Source organism: Oreochromis niloticus, linkage group LG11, assembly GCF_001858045.2.
Source record: "Oreochromis niloticus isolate F11D_XX linkage group LG11, O_niloticus_UMD_NMBU, whole genome shotgun sequence".
Lineage (NCBI taxonomy): Eukaryota > Metazoa > Chordata > Actinopteri > Cichliformes > Cichlidae > Oreochromis > Oreochromis niloticus.
This window is the reverse complement of record NC_031976.2, coordinates 26,925,460-26,944,637: the sequence shown is the minus strand read 5'-3', so window position 1 is coordinate 26,944,637 and position 19,178 is coordinate 26,925,460. Positions and strand designations below refer to the sequence as shown.

Genomic DNA, 19,178 nt, shown 5'->3' with positions numbered 1-19,178 from the left:
ATAAAAAAATAAATAAATGCACCCAAGATACTCCCTTAAAACAGCTGACAGTACTATACAGTATGTTACATTATGTGCTAAGGATTTGAGAAATAACACCAAAAGCAAAATGTTATAGATAAAGAGATTAATGTAAGATTTTAAAAGTGTTAATATTAGTGTATATTTTATAATGCTAATGGGAAAAATAGAACATAAAGGCTTGTGGATGTCGGAAATCATCAGTGTTTAAAAAGGAAAACCTGAGAGATCAAGTCCTACATATCATATCAGTATGTTAGTTGTTTACCATTAATTTTATATTTAAACCACAGATCGTCTTTATTTTAAATTGATATGAATAAAATCAGAAACATGTCTTCTATTTAATATTACACAGATGACCTGAAACTCATTAGCATTCAGGGAGCTGAATGGATCCACTGTTCCCAGTGACTTAGTCATACATACAACTGCAATCCATTAGACTTTGTTTCCAATGCCAGTCCCCTTATTTTTCCTCTGTTGTTATGAAACTCACTATGTTGGGCTGACTCAAAACAGCATTTCTTACAGCCGGGTTGATTTCACAATAATCGATTACAAGCCAGGTTATTTAGTAATACTGAATTTGTCCCCTGAAAATAATACGTCACACTTTTATTTTTATTGTTGGCTCACCCTTAGTTTCTTCAGTGGTTGCTTTATGCCAACTACAAATGCATTTGCAGGAATTACTGGTTCCATTTACTGAACAAGTGTATCAAATATGGAGTGAAATTGACCTTATGTGTGTTTCACATACAAAATTTTAATCTTTAGTCGCTCAATTGCTTTTGAATGATCTGGAAAGGACAGGAGGCTTTATTTTTAAACATAAGTGGACACTTAATTGAGCTATCAGCTGATGGTAGCAAACATGTATAGCAAAGTGCATCAATAGATTCTAAGAGTGCAACACAGGTGCACATGTTTGCGGTTTAGTGCTAAGTAGCATAAAAAATATAATTCAACGTTTTCGTTACAAAAGCTCGAGCACAGGCCCTTGGGTGTGTAGTAGTTAGTTCGATTAACCGTGAAGAATCCCATTTTATTTGCCCTGTAATTGCATTCAAAATACTCTGAAGAGCACCACAACCACAATCAAGAGCTCTATTTTCATGGCCAAAATTAGCTACAGGTGCCTGCTTCTGCATCCACTTGTCAGTCAAACTGGCCATGCACCTAACATTCAGTGTTTGAACTAAGCGCCAACCAAGAGAGCTGAAAGGCCAAAGCCAAAGCCTGCTGTTCCTACAGTGGCCACTTGAGGCGCTCTACAAAAGACAGCTAAAGTTGGGTTAAGTATCCAAGTGGCCGACTTTCATGATCCACCACATCCATCTTTTAAATCATCAGTTATTGCTGCGAAAAGGGTAACCTTTTTTAAGGATTTTTTTTTTTTTTTTTAACCAGGCTGATATTAGCAGAGAATTATAAGGTAATTACCGGAATGATAAAGATAAAGGCAGCACACATCACTTCATAGTATTACCTGTTCAGGCTCGCTTGAAAATACAAGCAGTAGAGCAAAAACAGATTTTAGTATTCATGCTGTTAACTAGCTGGTTAGCGCTCAAAACGAGTGATAAGTCCCTAAATGAAGCCCCCCCGCTCAAATATAATACCTGCACAGTGGAGTTGTAATAAACTGCACAAATCACCACTGTGTAAGACAGAAGCTGCAGCAGGGACAACTCCGTGTAGGAACACAAGCTTTGTGCAGTGAATTGTAGTCGTGGATTAGGCTTTAGTGAAAAAAATGATTGCATTAAAAGGACAGCAGACATATTAGCCTAATCCTAACCCACTGACTACAGAACTCTAATCTCGTTCACTGCAAGGTAGCGAAGGTGTTTTGACAAATCGTGGCGAGAAGGCGGAAGGAAATATGAACTTCTGAGCAGCACGGAGCTGTCACACACCCTCCCTCTAAACACCGCAGACACACACACACACACACACACTCATACACACATACACACCGTCGGGTACAATAGAAGAGACGAGCTCGCCAAGGAGTAAAAGTCTGCACTCATTTCTACTATATTTTACCAGGGTTCGTGAATGTGACGCGACGACACTGAAATATAACGCCGACCCGGTAAGTCTTAGTCTTTCCTATTTTTTGGCAACAGTTTTTTGAAGAATAGAGGTAATAGAAATATTATGATTTTCAGAGACAGTGAAGTGTAACACGAGATGTAGCGTACAGTAAGTGAAGGGGAAGTTGAGCAGCGCATGAATCATCTGTCGCAAAAAACAAAAAAACAAAACTATGAATTTCTTTGCCGCGAAGTGAAGTTCCTTCTCGGCCAGGCCATTTCAAACTAGGCTGTAAATATTCATTAAGCAAATAAAACATTAGGGGTCTATTCCTTATCACGATGACTTGTCTTTCTTTTGATTTAAATGACCAATTTTTCTGCGTATATGAATGTTTTCTAGGCCACAGAAATGCATTCACTGTCTCATTGAGGATATGCCCCACTCTGATGCTGCCTCTCACCCCTGTCACTAAATTATTTAAAGATGCATATAGTGGTTGTCACTGTTAGAGCCCTGAAGCCTTTTTTAGTTTCCCAACGTGCGTCCTCAGACCACCATAGATTTAATGGGGACTTCAGTAAAGTGAGCCATTTAATTTCACCAGATGACTGACTGTTGTCTTTGGTGGTTAGCCCAATGAAAGAATGACTTTTGTGATTACACGTTTCTCTAAGCTGTCCCTCCACCTACAGTAAACAGCTCCAAACTGGAATCAAGCCTGCCAAGTCATGTATAGCAAAAAGAACTGCGTCTCTAGTTGTCTGTTTGGGGTTTGAGATCCAGCTTGAATCTATTTCTATGGACCACAGAGACAAAAAAAAAAAAAAAAAAAAGGTTTAAAATACTACCAAGCCTGTATCCTGCTGAACTGTGGCATCCTCTATGAAGTTAAGCCTTCTTAGCAAACACAAATGTACAAAGCACACAGACACACACACAGACACTGACAACAAAAGGTGTGCCGTGTCCAAATATGCTGTCCTGGAATAACATGACATAACAAGTAATTTAGTTTTCTTTTCGATATTGTGTGAACTCTATCTCTGTGATTGCTATCACTGTGGTGGCTTCTTTTGTTGTTTTTAATGAGCATAGAAACTACTACTTTTTACAGATTGCTGTAATAACCTTTGCTCAAATAAATTAGAAATGAAAACATTCTACCACTTAATTAACAACAAAAACAAACGCAAAGATTCCAGCCCACAAGAACATAAACAACAGCTGAGTGTATTTTGGAAATATAAGGTAAAAGTATAACTCATGATTTTCCAGGCTGGTCCCAACTTACCAAAATAGAGAGGACCTTTTGCTGATGAGTTCCCCCTTGTATGCGGGAGAGGTCCATTACTGTGGTGATGACAGACAACTGCAAGCATGTGATTGTAAGGATGCCACTGTGACACTCTGCCGTCTGCCATTTTTTTCTGGCAGGAGAAGCCTCATATGTGCCAAAAACGCTATTCAATGGCATTTGTTAGTCTCTAAACTACCGATTGTTGTCATCACAGTATAACTGCATGAAAAAAAATACTTTAAAACAAAATTTCCCCCTCGTGTCACGTCTGGTTAGCACTTTGCAGAAAGCTAGCTAAAGCTGTTGGTGGTAAAGCTCAGTGCCAAGTCGAACAGTGTCCTGATCTGTCGTTGTGGATCATTAGTAAAGAATAATGCTGCAGGAAATCTCGGCAACAAGTCATCATTTGTCTTTCGAGCAGCAACAGTAGCTCCTTAATGACAAACAAATGTCAGATGACTGTTAGAGAAACAGTCTTTTTCTTTTTTCAAGTTATCAATCTCCTAAGAAAGCTTAAATATTAATCCCAATCTTAAATTGTCCTTCCAGTGACTTTGTTATCCATCAAGCGCTCTGTGAAGCGCCTTGAGGGAATACTAAGAGGGACTGCCACACGTCAATAACCAACACTGTGCCAGCGACAGTTGCTGTGGCTTTTTCGGAAATAGAGAGAAGAGTGTCTCGGGGGCACATATAGATAGCAAATGTGATTCCAGCTGCCACTGTGGCCTGGTAGTCTTAATGATAGGGCAGATGATTGAGCGTTTCTTCTCATGCTTTGAGCTATGTATCATGTTGCTGTACCATTGTTGGTCGGAGCTACTTTTGCTGTTATTTGAAATAAACAGCTGATGAGGATTACACAGCTGTCATTCACTGCTCCAAGGGGAGCCTTAATAGCACGAGTGTTTGTGTGTGTGTGTGTTTGTGTCCACATGAATACCAGCTGGTGTTAAACAGACATTTTAATGTTGTTCATTTTTCGAGCACATCTATTTAGCACATTCGTTCTACACGCGCTTCGCCAACATTGTTTCTCTAGCAGTGTGACTGCAGACCTGCTTTTCTAGTTTTGCATGCTGTTCCTGTTGCGTTTGTTACAGAAACCTTGCTATGAAAACACCCCTCAAAACTCTGGATTGAAACCAGTAAGACTCAAGTTAGACCTTAACCTTGGATTTGCTTATGAGCAAACAAATAATGAAAATAATCTAAGTTGTTGACACAAACGTAGTGGGGATGTCAAAAACATAATGATAGATTCATTATTAGGATATGGATGAGGAAGCAGGCACGTAAACATACTGGTAATAACATTTGTGTGGATTTGCATGCATGTGTGTCAGTAAGAGTAATGTTGTTCAGAAATCTAGTAGTTAGTGATTAAAGGCCTACTGCCTACTGCCTTTCCAAGAGGGTGCAATCTCAGTGATTAGACTGTCGACCACACATTGTGGAGCACAGACAGCTGCAGCTGGTTATCAATTGAACTTTCAGGGTGACGCTATTGAAACAGTTCTCGTTGTCTTATTCTACCGGCTGCAGGGAAGAACAATGTTATGGTCACACATCTAATTTTATGCATACGTGTTGCTGAAATAAGGTTGTGGTGTGATAATAACACAGTCTTAATGCAATGAGTAACCAGAGCTTTGTAGAGATCTTTTGTGCATAGTTTCTGCTGAAACTCATTCAAAAGCTAATATAAAAAATGCCCAAAGCACAGATGAGTGTGTTTTAAAAACTTTATTACAGTAAATTAAAAACAAATATCTTCAGTTCAAGTTTCCCTCCACATTTGCTGACATCTTTTTTATTGTTAAAGCAAAATTAAGAAGGTTGTCACAAGTAATTGATTTTACTGTTTAGCCACCAGATGCTGCAAAGAACCACATCTGTGTGCCTTTGCTGAAATGTGTACATTAGGCTAAACTCAGCATTAACTGTTTGTTTAGGCTGGACGTTCAGGAAATTATTCTCTGAAAGCCAAAAAACAAGCTGCCAGAAATGAGGGAAGTGGGAAGTTCATAGAGCACGTGGAAGAGTTGTGTGGGGGTGGGGGTGGGAGGGATTAGATCTATTTCGATACTCTCCAAAATAGTAGAGGGGATGCACGCTGGGACCACCATGTGATAGCATGCGCTGCTTTTGAAATCCATGTCATGTGTAGCTTGCAATTTCCTCCTTCCTAAATCTCTGAAGATGATTCTCATAATGAAAGATCAATTATTTGATCCCTAGCTTTTACTGTACTCTGAGGATCATATGGCACAGATATTGCCTTGTGGGCCTTGGAAGGGAATAAACTAGACTCCTACTAAACTCCTCCTCTCACTATGAAAGTGCAATTCGGGGAGTTTGCAAGCATAGCGCTGACTTCAGAAGAGTCACCCTTTGAAGTTTAATGTACATTGAGGTCGGTGTGCGCAGACCATGCAGTGAGAACATCCAGTGAGAACATCTCTGTGGTGTCGGATTCACAGCAGAGCATTAACCACAAGCAAATTTCTATGTAGCTGCAGACGAAATCAACTGGTTTTAGCTGGGCAAGGTGTAGGTTAAATATTTAACAAAGGACCAGGAAAGGGGCAAGTGTGACATTAATGAGAGCTCTTAATAAGTTATGAAAAGGGGAAAAACAACACTAAGCGAGGCTTGTGTTACTGTGCATTTTATGTGAATAGATTAACACTTGATCACATAAGATGCTGTGGTGTAAAAATGCAAGTAGCAGCTCTTGCATTTAACATGGTTAGCATGGCTTTTATGACTTCCTCAGAATAATCCCTTGTATCTCTAGCACATCTTTTCACATGTAAATGTCTCTATGTTTCTCTATTTTATATGTATATGTAAATCTATACCTATATTTATCGATTTATCTTAATATTTATAAATATCTCTGTTTCTACACTCATTTTATATGAGTGCTTGATGTTTGTTGTATATTTGCTGCCATGACAACTCAATTTCCCTCTGTGATTAATGAAGTCTCTCTGATTCAGATTCTGATATTTCATACACTCATACAACACTATTCATACACTCAGTGAGTTTGGTCAAGAACAGTGGATTTGAGAGGGAGAGAGAGAGAGAGAGAGCGAGAGAGAGAGAGAGAGAGAGAGAGATGTTGTATTTGGAGATATTTAGAGATATGTTGGTGCCAAACACTCAATATACTGAATTTAGTGGTTTGTCTTCTTGATTATGTTGCCTTATTAAAAAACTGGCAACTTTTTCTTCTGCATAGTCAACTCAGACAAAACATGTCTGTCGCCACTTTTACATTATTTTATGTTGCTCTGCAGGTCTTCTGTGATAAGGAAATTGAAAAACAATCTATCATACTGATAGCTGTCTATTATATTATTATTTTTTATAATAATATTATATTATCATTTCTGACTAATTATTATATAATATTTTTGGTAGGCTGAAAAGATAACTAGTCAGGTGACTGATAAAAGACAGCCCTCTATGCAAATGATCAGTGAGATAAATAAAACTCCTTCTGTTTAAACCCTACACTATTACAGATTGGCCTCTTCCTTTTTCACAGCTGTTGTTTTTCTTCACGCAGCTTTTTCTTTAAGACTGTTTTTGAAGCTCATTTTGGAGGGTTTATCTCTGTTGGACATTTTCATTTAAGGGATTTTTGACTCCCAGCTTTCCTAAAATTTGTTTATCCTTTCTTGTATAGATCATTCAATTGTTCCTGCAAATGAACAGGTGATGTCATAATTCTTTTTTAAACAGGCGTACCGAATACATATTCAGCAATCCTAACTTGACTGTAAAACACTTTTGTGTCACAGCTAGAGGTAGGCTGAGTGCAGTGATGTCCAGATCCACAAAATCAGCCTCGAGATCTCGGAGCCGCTCGAGGTCCAGGTCAAGATCCCGTTCCACCTCCCGCTCCAGGAGTCGCTCCAGGTCTCGGTCCAGGAAGCACCGTTATAGGTATGAACAATCCTCCGTTCACAAGAGCTTGTTAGCAGATAAGCTGCATTTGCCTTGATTGCTAAAGTTGCCGCCTAGTTGCCAGTTCTGTGTTGTTAAAGTAAAATGTAAAAACTCATTCTTGAGATCACTGTCCACTTTCATCTGTTTTGTGTAGCAAATCTTATTGTGGCTGACTGGAAACACACTGTGTATTTTTGTGTATATTTGATTGCCATCTTTAGGATTTAAAGAGTTTGGTTTTCACATGAATAGACAGAGCTGGTGGAGCATATTAGAGCCTTTGAGTCCTACCCAAACTCTTGAGTCAGGCTCTGTATCCACAGGAAATTAATATTTGAGAGTTCAGCTCCCGGTTAGTGAATTTAGTTAAGGTAGTCTAATACAATATTGTACAGTGGCATATGGGAATGTTTTGTACCACATTTCACGGTATTTTGAAAGGCATTTTGTTGATGTGCTTTTATGTCGTGAAGCTCTGACTGAAGGGTTTCCTGCTGACTTTGATGTGCTTTCGTAAGAAACAGTAAGGCTTCAGTCTGATGCCTTTGCCGCTACTGGTAGAGTGACGCCCGAATGGCAATAAAATGACAGGCTAGCTCATTTCCTGGCAGTGTTACAGCTTGTATTAAAATTAGCATAAAGAAGAGTCATGGAAGGAATTTAATGGTTTACTCTTCCTGAAGCCACCTTGCATGTGTGCAAATAGCTTTGTGGGAAGGCAAATCAGGACTGGAAAAGTGTGAATGCACACCTTTGTACAAGTTTGAGAACAACAAAAATTTAAATACAAAAACAGAAAAAAGCATATCCCCACCCACCCTCTACGCACACACAAATAAATAGTTAGTTTCCTGCATGTTTTACATGGGTAGCATGTCGGAACAAGAAACAGTTGTCAGGTTAAAGAGCATTTAAAGGTGCAGGTTTGACAGTCTGCTGGGTGGAAACATGTTGTCAAATGTAGCCAGTGTGAAGCTTAAACTGTTTCTTTCCAACATTACCTGATCTTGGTATAACACACTTAGTAATTAGAGCCACAGTTTACAGAGGTACATGGTCTGAGCTCTCGCTTGGCTAATTTTTTACTCACTGACAAGTCATAGCAGGAGGAAGCTGAAACAAAATAATATCCACAACAATTTGGTGGAACAGATTAGTCATGTGTGACACAATATTCTGTTATTAGTCCTCTCCAACCTTGCTGAAAAGCCCTTTTAACTGGCAGGCATAGAGTCAAACAATTCACGCAGTAGTAGATTTCCCACCCTTATACGGTCCATGTGACTCCCTGTTCCACCAGAGCTGGGCAGAGGAGATGCAGTATTTGTAGCTCGCACTGTGAGTGTGCAGTGCTGCTCATTGCGCTGCCTCTGTATTCCAATGAGAAAGCACACTAGGTGAGTTACATGCTTCTCTTTTTTTCTTTTTTTAAAATTTAAGTTCATTTATCTAGTTTAATATTATGTTTGCATGTACTTTGGCACAGCTTTAATTCATTAATCTAGAATTTCGCTCTGCAGCATTTTTAGGTTTTAATCTATTTGCAAATCACTTAATACTCTTAACATTTTAGGACGCTGTTGGTGAGAAATGCATCCTTTAGAAAAGCTGCTGAAGATGCAGTTAAATACAAGTAGCAGTAGATACTTTGCACTACTACTTTGAAGTCTGAAAGAGTTATACTCTCAAATATGACAGTGAACAGCTGTGGACACAGTGTTGAAATGTACTTTTAAAATAGCATGTTGTTCTGATTAAATTGCTGATTTGAGAGAACTGAAGAACAGACTGTTATAATCTGAAGACTTTGTAAAAAGTCAAGGCTAGCATGCTGTGGAAGGCTTTTTTATTGGAAGTGCAGCAGCGCCACACTGTGGTCTAGTCTGACCTTGCAGCATACTCAGCAGCATGTTGTGTTCACCATGTTTTACCATAATAACATATATTCAAGTTTTATACATCGTCACAGAATTTAAGGATTATTTTCAAAATATTTGTTTCAAAATATTAAGGATTATTATTATTTTGAAAATGGTCCTTAATAATAGGAGTTGTGTGTTTTTTTTCTGTAAATTTCCAAAAATATTGAATAGGTATGAATAGATATGTCATTTCAAATTTTCAGGCCAGTTTTGTATGTCACTGGGCCAAATCAAGTATGCTCCACCTTTTTTTTCCCTTTTATATTAACCAAGCATCCATCTGTCTCAGCTCTAAACTGTTAATTGTAGGTGGTTTATAGTTTCTGGTAGTGTTGTTTCACATAAGATCTACTGTTTCTATTTTGAAAGCAAGACATTATTCAGAAAATGTATCCGTGAGCTATATCAACCTCTGTAGAAATAAACGTAATGTTTTCCATGTCTTCTTTATTCATTCACAGCTCTAGATCTCGGTCTCGGTCAAGGTCAAGATCAAGATCAAGATCAAGATCTTATTCTCCATCCTATAACCGGGAGAAGAAATATCCGCGAGGTTACCAGAACAATCGGGAGTTCCGGGGCTATCACCGCGGCTTCCGTAGGCCTTATAACTTCAGGGGTCGAGGACGGGGCTACTTCCCACGTGGACGCTACCAACGAGGGGGACGTGGCTACAATAACAACAACTATCAACAGAACTGGAAGAATTTCAGGCAGCATCCTCAAAAACAGCAACAAAATCATCAGAAACAACAACAACAGCATTGGCAACAGCAACAGCAGCAAAACCATTCACAAGGACGCTCTCAGAAACACTGTGGGAGCTCCCCTCATGGTCACGCTCACCAGTCCGACAAATCCTGTTCTCCTTTATCCAGACACTCGCAGCATTCTTCTGCCTCATCACACTCCTCCTCTCCTAAATGCAGGCCGGCGTCGCTGCTCGCTAACCAAACCTCAAAAGATGTGAAAGATGAGCAGCTGGCTTCCAAGGACGTTCAAAAGGGAGGAGAGGGAGAGGATGAGTCAGGGGAGCGTGTTGAGTTATTGGCAGGAGATGATAGAGAAGGTGCTGGCGGTGGGAAAACTGAGGGGAACTGGAAAGGCCTGACAAACTACAGCAGCAGTCCAAAGAAAAACAGTCCGCTGGCAGGCTCTGCTGCTACTGTTGGTCAGAGCAGCCAAACGGCTAACCAGTCTAGCCCCACTAAAAACACAGGCATCACACCCAATGGCACCCCCACCTGGCAGATGGTGTGTGGTTCATCCTCGACTAAAATACCTTCAAATGAGGGTCTAAATCAAATCCTTTCCAGCTTTGACATCTCCAAAGAAGACTACCTGGATAGAGATAAAACAGCAATCTCCATTGCATTCAGGAAGTAAGACCAATTTTATGTTTACACTCATGACAATTTTTAGTAACTTGAAACACAAATTGTTGTTTGGTTCTTCTGCTTGGAGCCTCACAGAATGTAGATTGTGGATTTTTGGGTTTGATTCCATATTAATGGATAGATTAGGTTTTCCAGACACAAATTAGTTAGAAATCTATTACAAATAAGTAGCTTGGCTCGGCTGTGTGTGCAGGACATGTAACAGAGTATGTTGTGCAGACAATAAACAATGAAAAAAAGGCCACATCAGGCAAATGTAACATAAGCCATTACAAATATATATGTGGTAGTCCAATAATGGACAACAGGTTCATTTGAGCTTTACTTTGGGTAAACTACACAACCAGTTCATATTTGCATTTTCTAAACTTCGCAAGCTTCAGATACTGTATCCATTTACAGGAATTCTAAAGGTTTTCCAAGTGAAAACAGCATCCTTCTTCTTCTTTGTTTTCATTACTAAAGTGCTTCCTTGATAAAAATGCTTATATTTCACTGTTATTTGAAAAAACAATCATATTTTCACTTTTGCAGCTGTCTCACAATCAGGTTTTCGAGTTAGACAGAGCTTTTTATCTCTTTTTCCTTCTTTAGGTTTTGGGAGGAAACTAAAGCTAAAGCTAAATCTTCTTCAGAAAATGCCAGGAACGCAGAAGCAAACTGTATGGATATGGAACAAGAGAAAGTAAATGGCAAAGCTTCTGTAGTTGTCTCTGATTCTGTATCAAGAAAATACAAAGAGGATAATGATGCTGGAGTGTCTCTGAACAGCTTTTTCAAAGCCTCACCATTTCTGTCTGCTGATGGGGAAGAAGAGGATGAGATGATCATTAAGCCTCAATTAAAATCACTTCCAAAAAATTGGAATAATGGAGAAGTGTCCTGTAAGCCAAAGACCAAGGTCACTCCATCAGCCCGAGAACAGTTTGAAGAGTGCTTTGCGAAATGGCAGAAGTTTGCTAATAGTGACAAAGATGCCACGGCAGAGGAGCTTTATCTCAGTGGAAAGCAGGATAAAACAGCAGCCATTGCCGCTGCCAAAAGGGAGTTAACAGGAAAATTCAAAGAACTGTCCCCAGACTTGATTTGTAAAGCCAGGAAGACGGCAGAATCTCCATCTATCCCATCTCCTACACCACCATTGCGGAGGAACTCTGACAGAGACACGTTTGAGGTCAGAGTAGAGGACCCGCCTGTCATGTCCTCAAGAAAACAGGAAGCAAAATGTAATGTTAGAATGGATTTCCTTGGAGATAGCCTGATAAGGTGAGCCTCGTTCAATAGGTTCAATAATTATTTTTTAATGTTATGTCATTATTTATTCAAAGGAAATTCACTAAAGAACTTATCATTTCAGTTCTTCAGATATTTTAGCTGAAGAGCGACAGTTGTCTCAGGACCTTGTGCAGTCCTCTAAAAAGGATCAGGAATTTCGCTCCATTTTTCAGCATGTAAAGGCTGCACAGTCACAAAGAAGTCCCTCTGAGATGTTTGCTCAGCACATTGTCACCATTGTTCATCACATCAAAGGTGAGTCTTCTGTGTCTAAACCATATCGAGAGATTGCAAATCATTACCCTCTATACCCTCTATGATGCAGAATCCATAGAAAAATCAAATATTTTGTCTTGACTGATTTTCAGCATTATTATTCACAATGGCCTCTTGAATAAAACGTGATGTAACCATAGCTTTTGCTTCTTACTTTTTTACCAAATCAGCTCAGCACTTTCCATCTTCTGGCATGACTCTAAATGAGCGATTCACCTTGTACCAAAGACAAGCTGCAGAGAAGGAAATGATGAAGCCAAGAAAAAGTCCAGAGATACACAGGTAGAGTCGCCTATTGAGTGACCCCTCTCACCTTCAGTGTGCTGTGGCTTCACCTCCTCTTTTAACAGCTTTCAGGTATTTTTTTCTCACCTTTCCTCCCTGATAATCTACAGACTATCTTGGCTTATTTGTTCTCATGCTTGGTGGAGGTCAGTTTTATTTTCCCAGCAGTTTTCTTTTTTTCTGTTTTGTGTTGTCTTTCCAGTTCGGTGTTGCTGACTGTTTGTTTGTTGTGGCACACGTCTTGTATTTCTTTTATCCCATCTTGATTTCTTTCTTGCAGGCGAATTGATGTTTCACCAAGTGCTTTTAAGAAACACCCTCAACTTTTTGAGGCGATGAAAAGCTCAGAGGATGGCACTTACAAGGTGACTGAACATTTTGACGTATGAAGTATATTGGAATAAGACAACTTCAAACAAGTGAGAAAGCCAGATGCCTTTAGACTGCACTCTCTAAAAGCCCATGGCTTTCCTTGAAGGGAGATGCTCAAGTCTAAGAAAAGCAAATGCAAAATAAGGCACTTTGACTTTGCTGTTTGTTATATCGCCTCACATGGTGAATGGGTTGTATTGTGGGCACAAGCCTGACCAAGGCTAATGAATCAAATAAGGTCAAAAATGGAAGCCTCAGTGCCAAAGCTGTTCAAGGGACTCTAAGCAATCGTCTTCGTAAGTATTCTTTTAAAAAAATAAGGAACGGAAATAACCAACAGCAAGCACTTCATGTGCCTGTGCTTACGTTTACTTGCTTAACATTCTGAGTAAACCATCATAGTATTTCTTTATTGATGCGCATGGATACATCTGGTCAGCTCTCAAACATGCAGAGCAAATACTAAGTACTGAGTAAACTGAAATTAGCATGAACAATCACATGCCTTGTCTGTCACTGTTGTGAAAGAGCCATACTGGTGGTTTTGCATGTTTTATCCATGTTTACATATCAGCATTTTTCCCAAATGTTTTCCAAATCCAAGGCAAATATTTTTCTGATTTCTTCCTGCCATCCATTGGTGTTGGTTCATGATAACTATATGATAAGCTATGACATGATTTCAACTTGTTATGACCTGAAAGTTTAACAAACCTTTGTGTTTTGAAAAACACGAGTATATGATGTTGCTGAAGTTCAGGAATTTAAATATGTGAATCTGTTGCTGGATATTTTATTGCTGTTGAATAGATTGGATGGATAAGGTTAGCTAAATTATACTGTGCTGAACTACTTATTCAAAGAAATTATGAAGACTTTTGCGAACAGGAAGTCATGTAAAAAATGATCCTCAAAACATAAGATTTAGAAAAGTAGATGTTTAGGAAACACTAAAAACATGCAAAACTACTGGCTTGGCCTATTAAATGCACTCAAAATTCACTCAAAAATAGCTTGGTTTTATTCATGCCAGCTGGTTGTCACCTGGGTTTTTGCCCTTTTCCCCTGCACTTCACTATTTAGTTTACAAATCCGCTTAGCTCAGAGAAGACTGATAGCCCTCCACATGCTAATCCAAAGTCTATCCACGACATTGTGTTCTGTTTTGATTTTGCTCAGGATGGAGGGGAAAAAATCAAGGGTGACCCAATGGACCTTCGCTTGGATATTGAACGCCGTAAAAAATATTCCACCCATGAACGATATTATAATGAGGATCAGGGAAGAGATGTGGGAGATTCCCCAGATTCTAGCAGAGACAGATCTGTGGAAAACTTCTATAAATACCACAAGAAATCAAAGTATGCACAATTGTTTTGTACTTGTATCTACCATTATAAACTATAACTATAAACAGCTGCATGTAAGGAATTTGCTTTCATGATAATCCTGCAGGAAAAGCAAGAAGAAGAAGAAACGTTCTCGCTCCAGTTCATCCTCATCTTCCTCATCCTCCAAATCTAACAAAGATGAAGGTTTACCCCAACAGAAACCTGATTCAAAAAATGGAGACTTTAATAAAAACCGACTGGGCCAAAGGGAATCATCGGGTTCCGCTGAAAGTGGACATCCACATGGAGGATTTGTAAGACCAATAAGAAGCTTGATTTGTTGTAATATCTGCAATATGATATAAAATTTCCATCATAGACAGCTTGCTGTGTGTCGCTATGTGTGGCATAATTTGAGCATCTTTTCATTTTCTCCAATTACAGCAAGTAAGAATACGTGGAAGGAACTGGAGCAAAGGGAACTGTCAGGGTAACATTTCACACAGTAATCCTGTAAGCATGGTTGTACACCAAAAAAGTGAAGACTGGGACCCAGAATATACTCCCAAGAGCAAAAAATATTACTTGGTAAGGTTTTCTCATTCCTTATCTCTTTCCGTATTTTGTCAACCTTGATTTCCAAAAATGTTTAGATGCTATATTAAATGTAAACAATAAAAGCATGGAATTATTTGCCAAACATTTAAACTGTACATCGAGTGAAAACTGAGGGCCTGATAAATGCTGAACAATACACACAGGTTTTGAGGCAATGTATGGTGCCACCCAGATGACATCTCTATAATTGAAGGGTTGGCTTAATTTAGCAAAACAATGCAGAACCCCATTCTGTTTATTAATAGCAGCATGGCTCCACAGTAAACAAGTCGGGGTGCTAAAGCGGCCTGCCTGCATTCCAGATCTATTCAGCCGACATGTGGAGCATTATGAAGCCGTGAATATGACTAAGGAGGACTAAACTGTTGACCAGCTGGAATTATATATCAAGCAGCTGCCAAATGCTTAGAAGGGTTGTTAAAAGAAGAGGTGGTAAACATGTCCCTGTCATGATTTTACTACATTATTGGCATCAAATTCAAAATGTGAAAATCTATCCATTCAGCCGTCCATCAGCTTAACCACTTATACCTCAGTTACACTGGGTTATAGACCTGCCAGTAACTTCCTGGCAACCACTGGTCACTATGGAAAATTGTGTGTTCCCCAACCAGTTAACAAGTGGTTGCTGGTGGTTGCTGGTATCATTGTGAAATCAGTTGCTAACGACCCAATCATGCAGGCCTAGAGCCCAGTCGTCAACCCCTTAAACTCAACAGAGAAGAAAATGTATATTCTCTGACTAGCTGGTTAGTGGTTGCATGCGGTCACTCGTTGAAAGTAAAGGTGGTTTCAAAGAAGGCATGGTGCCCTACCAAATAGCCTTAGCATTATGAAGTTGCCATGGTGGCCTGTAATTTGTCCGCCAAAACACAAAGCAACTGCTCGCTGAGCAGTAGTGAAATTGTTAAAAGTGCTACAAAAATCCAGAAACATCTAACCCTTAAAAGGAAAGTTGTTCTTGTTCTTCAGGTTTGCATTGCTCTTTTTCACTACCATTCAGCAAGTAGTAACAAGTGTTCAGTCTTCAATGCAACTATGAGAAATTGCAGTAGTCTGCTAGTGACCATAAGGATCACAGGGAGATTTCTGGTGTAGCACCCTCTTTGTGACTGATTTTGCCTAGCGACAGTTAGCAACCATACGCCTACTGGTTAGTGAATAAACATTCGTCACCGACTACTCTTTCCTTTGAATGGTATTCAGCTGATCATAGGGCTAACACAGAATTTTTCAAAAAACTGTTTCTCAGTTTCAGCATTTGATGTGTTGAATTTGAGCCTTGACATATGTCTCTCACATTCTCCCAAATTTTTAGCACGATGACAGAGATGAAGAATCAGAATGCAAGTGGACAGACAATCGAGGTCGAGGGAGGGGGAGTTTTACTCGCGGAAGAGCGAGATTCCTTATCCGCAAAGCCACTGGGGGCCCCAATATCATCTATCCAAAATGGGGCCTCGATAAGTTCCAGGTCAATGAGGAGCAAGGTGGCATGCAGAGAGAAGAGACAGAACAGGACCATAAAAGGGCAGAAGTTGGTGGAGAGAACAACTGAGCAGCAAAGGAATCTGCAGAAAATCTCTTTTGTGTTCTCACAAGATCTGACTGAGTGATTTTATCCAATGGATCAATAAATGCAGATTAAATGTTTTAAGCTATTCCTATGAAACATATTACTTTAATTTCACTTCTTCAGACTTGACACAACCATTTCCTACATCAAGACTAGTAAAAGCGCTGTTTAAGAGTGAAATGCAGTTTCTTGTCAAGTTTAAATTTTTATGCTTTTGCTTTATTTTGGTAAATTAAAATCTCTTTCATGCAGCATTATATTAACCTCCTAAGACCCGAACTAAGACTCTTTCATGGCATGCATTTTTTATTTCTCTTTGCTATGTGACTTTATAGTGTTCTATCAAACACTATAAAGTCACGATTGAGTAATTATGTGCAAAACTCTTTATTTGGTGTCTGAACACAACAGCATTTGTCCTGAGTGCAAAAACAACATGAGAAACAACAATTATGCCACTTTGAGCAATATGGCTCATTTGAAAGAGCAAAATTTAGTATTGTGGTCTAGACACCCCAAAATGTGATGTCCCCATATGTGGACGCCAGGTCCTAGGAGGTTAATATTTACACTTTTTTGGTTAGGATGGTTAGAAAATAAATTAACACAAAAAAGAACTGCACATTTTTGATCAAATCAGCTAGGCAACAAGATAAATTATTGTACTGCAAATATATTAAAATATAATTTAATTTACAAACAGTGACTATATGTTATGTTTTTATGAGCTTTGTCTCAGCAATAAGTATGTTGTTCATGATGACATAAAACACCACAGTCCAGCCAATTTGGCAGAAATAACACTGATCTGACAATGGGACCAAACTGCACAGGGTCATAGATTGTGCCCTGCAGTCTGTCATTATACAGCATACAACTATTTTACAGCACGAGCTAAAAGCCTTTTAACAAGCTTGTGAAACATTTTACTATCCGACTAGTAGCTTTAGCTTGTTTTTGGATACCACTTTAGTGTATAATATTGATAGTGATTTTCTTTCTGCAAAGAGTTTAATTTTGGTTTTTGTACTTGGCCACGCAGGATTCTGACTTCGATTGTAACAGAGAATTTGTTTTTACTGCAATAGATTGTATTTTCATTTTTATGTTTGCAAGCTTTTATTCAGCCAAACAGGTTTTAGCAGTGATGCTAACTGTGTGCAACTGTCAACGCAATGAGAGAAGTAGTTAAACATTTTAGTCTAGAGTTTACAGGAAAAAAGTCTATCCAAGTTTGTAAAACAGAAGAAGAATGTTTATTCTGTGCATATCGATGTTATTTGTTTTTAGGCTCATTTATGCAAGTGCAAGTATACCTTGCTGTGAGTGCACTGGTCTTACTTGCGTATATTATAGGCCTACAGATTAAAATTTTAAGGTTGACTTCTTAGGGAATATTGCATATTTTAAATAGTTGTGGTCACTGTTTGTTTTTGTTTGTTTTTTTCTTAGAGACTGTAAATTAAAGAAACACTGATTACTTTGACATTTGTCTGTATGTGTCTTTAATTAAAAAGCATCTTAACAGTCTTTTAGGTTATCTTTATTTACCACTGTCTGTGGAAAGGATGGTGCTCCCAGGGTCCACACACCATGGGGCTCTTAAACATACTTAGGCTGGCTCATGAATCAGTAAGGAGTACCTATTGTCTGTGTGGCCTAAAAAGATTATGTTTGTGTGCTATGAGTGAACCACACTTTGCACTTTACTTTCATAACATTGGTAAGAGCATATCAGGGTGGAGCCGCTCATCTGATTTGGTTACAACCCATTTTTTTTTTTTTGACTAAAGGCCAAGATCACCTGCTTCAATCAAAGCAATCAAATCCCTGTAAGTCACTGGGAGTTGAATAAACAACACAGCCTAAAGCTACAGTGTGCCTGTGCACATCCCATTCAACCAAACACCTATCAACCAATTACTGTATCAGACCAGGCTGAAGTCAAAAGTGACTGGATTCATCAAGTAAAATTTAAATTTGTCAGTTTGTACTAATTGATTCATTTTTCGCTACTACAGTGTAATAAAAAATATGAAGGCACTAAATATAAACTAAGGATGCTTTCAAATACTATGGATATTTATCATTCAATGATTAAGTTAATACTAAGTTCTTTAAAAAGAAAGCCTAACTCCATGCTGTCTCTGCCCAGTATCTTCTTGTTGCTCATGGTGTTTTTGTATTACTTGGTTGCATATTAGAGCTCTTTGTCACACTGCTGAATAAAATAGTGACTGATCAGATACCTCCTGGGCTTGACTAGAGTGGGATATTAGTCTTAAAAGTTCCCTAAACATTTGGATAGTGTGCATCTCATACTCCTTATTGTAACTGGTCCAAGTGAAATCTTAAAAATTTGAAATAATGACAACTTGACTTGTTTGGCAACATTCAAAATGGAAACTGAGGAAGTACTGGAGCTCATCTTATCTGTTGACTAAAGCCATTGACCTATTAACTGAGTTAAAGGAAAAGATAAGGGTCTTTGTTACTGCAGCTAACTTACATGATATAAAAAGCAATCGCAGTATATTTTGGCTGTAACCCTTGTTTGCTGTAAATCTCCTGCCACTTAACCTTAAGACATAAAAACATTATTATTACTACAAACACATTTATGGTTGTGGTTCAGTTGAGTTGGCTTCTGGGAAAGCCTGAGACTATTGGGTGGGGCAGTACAAATGACAGTACAGCTGACTGGAAGTAAAATGCACTCGTGAGGCTTATGAAGTCCAACTTACATAGGCAAATATTTTGCTTCCTGCACATTAATTATGCTGTCATTCTCATAAGTCT

General features: G+C 38.8%; 1 protein-coding gene across 3 annotated transcripts; it reads left to right on the top strand.

Annotated features, from left to right (window-relative positions):
- The first annotated feature begins 1,943 nt into the window (after positions 1-1,943).
- thrap3a (thyroid hormone receptor associated protein 3a) lies at positions 1,944-17,865 on the top strand. 3 transcript variants are annotated; one of them, XM_005455297.4, is made up of 12 exons: positions 1,944-2,122; positions 7,065-7,093; positions 7,180-7,324; positions 9,711-10,631; positions 11,241-11,912; positions 12,004-12,176; positions 12,368-12,479; positions 12,763-12,847; positions 14,034-14,215; positions 14,310-14,499; positions 14,630-14,773; positions 16,122-17,865. In XM_005455297.4, exons 3-12 carry the CDS (start codon positions 7,203-7,205, stop codon positions 16,359-16,361), a joined length of 2,841 nt encoding a protein of 946 aa, XP_005455354.1. In that variant the 5' UTR covers positions 1,944-2,122; positions 7,065-7,093; positions 7,180-7,202; the 3' UTR covers positions 16,362-17,865. The 3 variants fall into 3 exon arrangements, with proteins under 3 accessions (XP_005455354.1, XP_005455353.1, XP_005455355.1); XM_005455296.4 differs by lacking the exon at positions 7,065-7,093; XM_005455298.4 differs by lacking the exons at positions 1,944-2,122; positions 7,065-7,093; positions 7,180-7,324 and adding an exon at positions 8,589-8,724.
- The last annotated feature ends 1,313 nt before the right edge of the window (positions 17,866-19,178 follow it).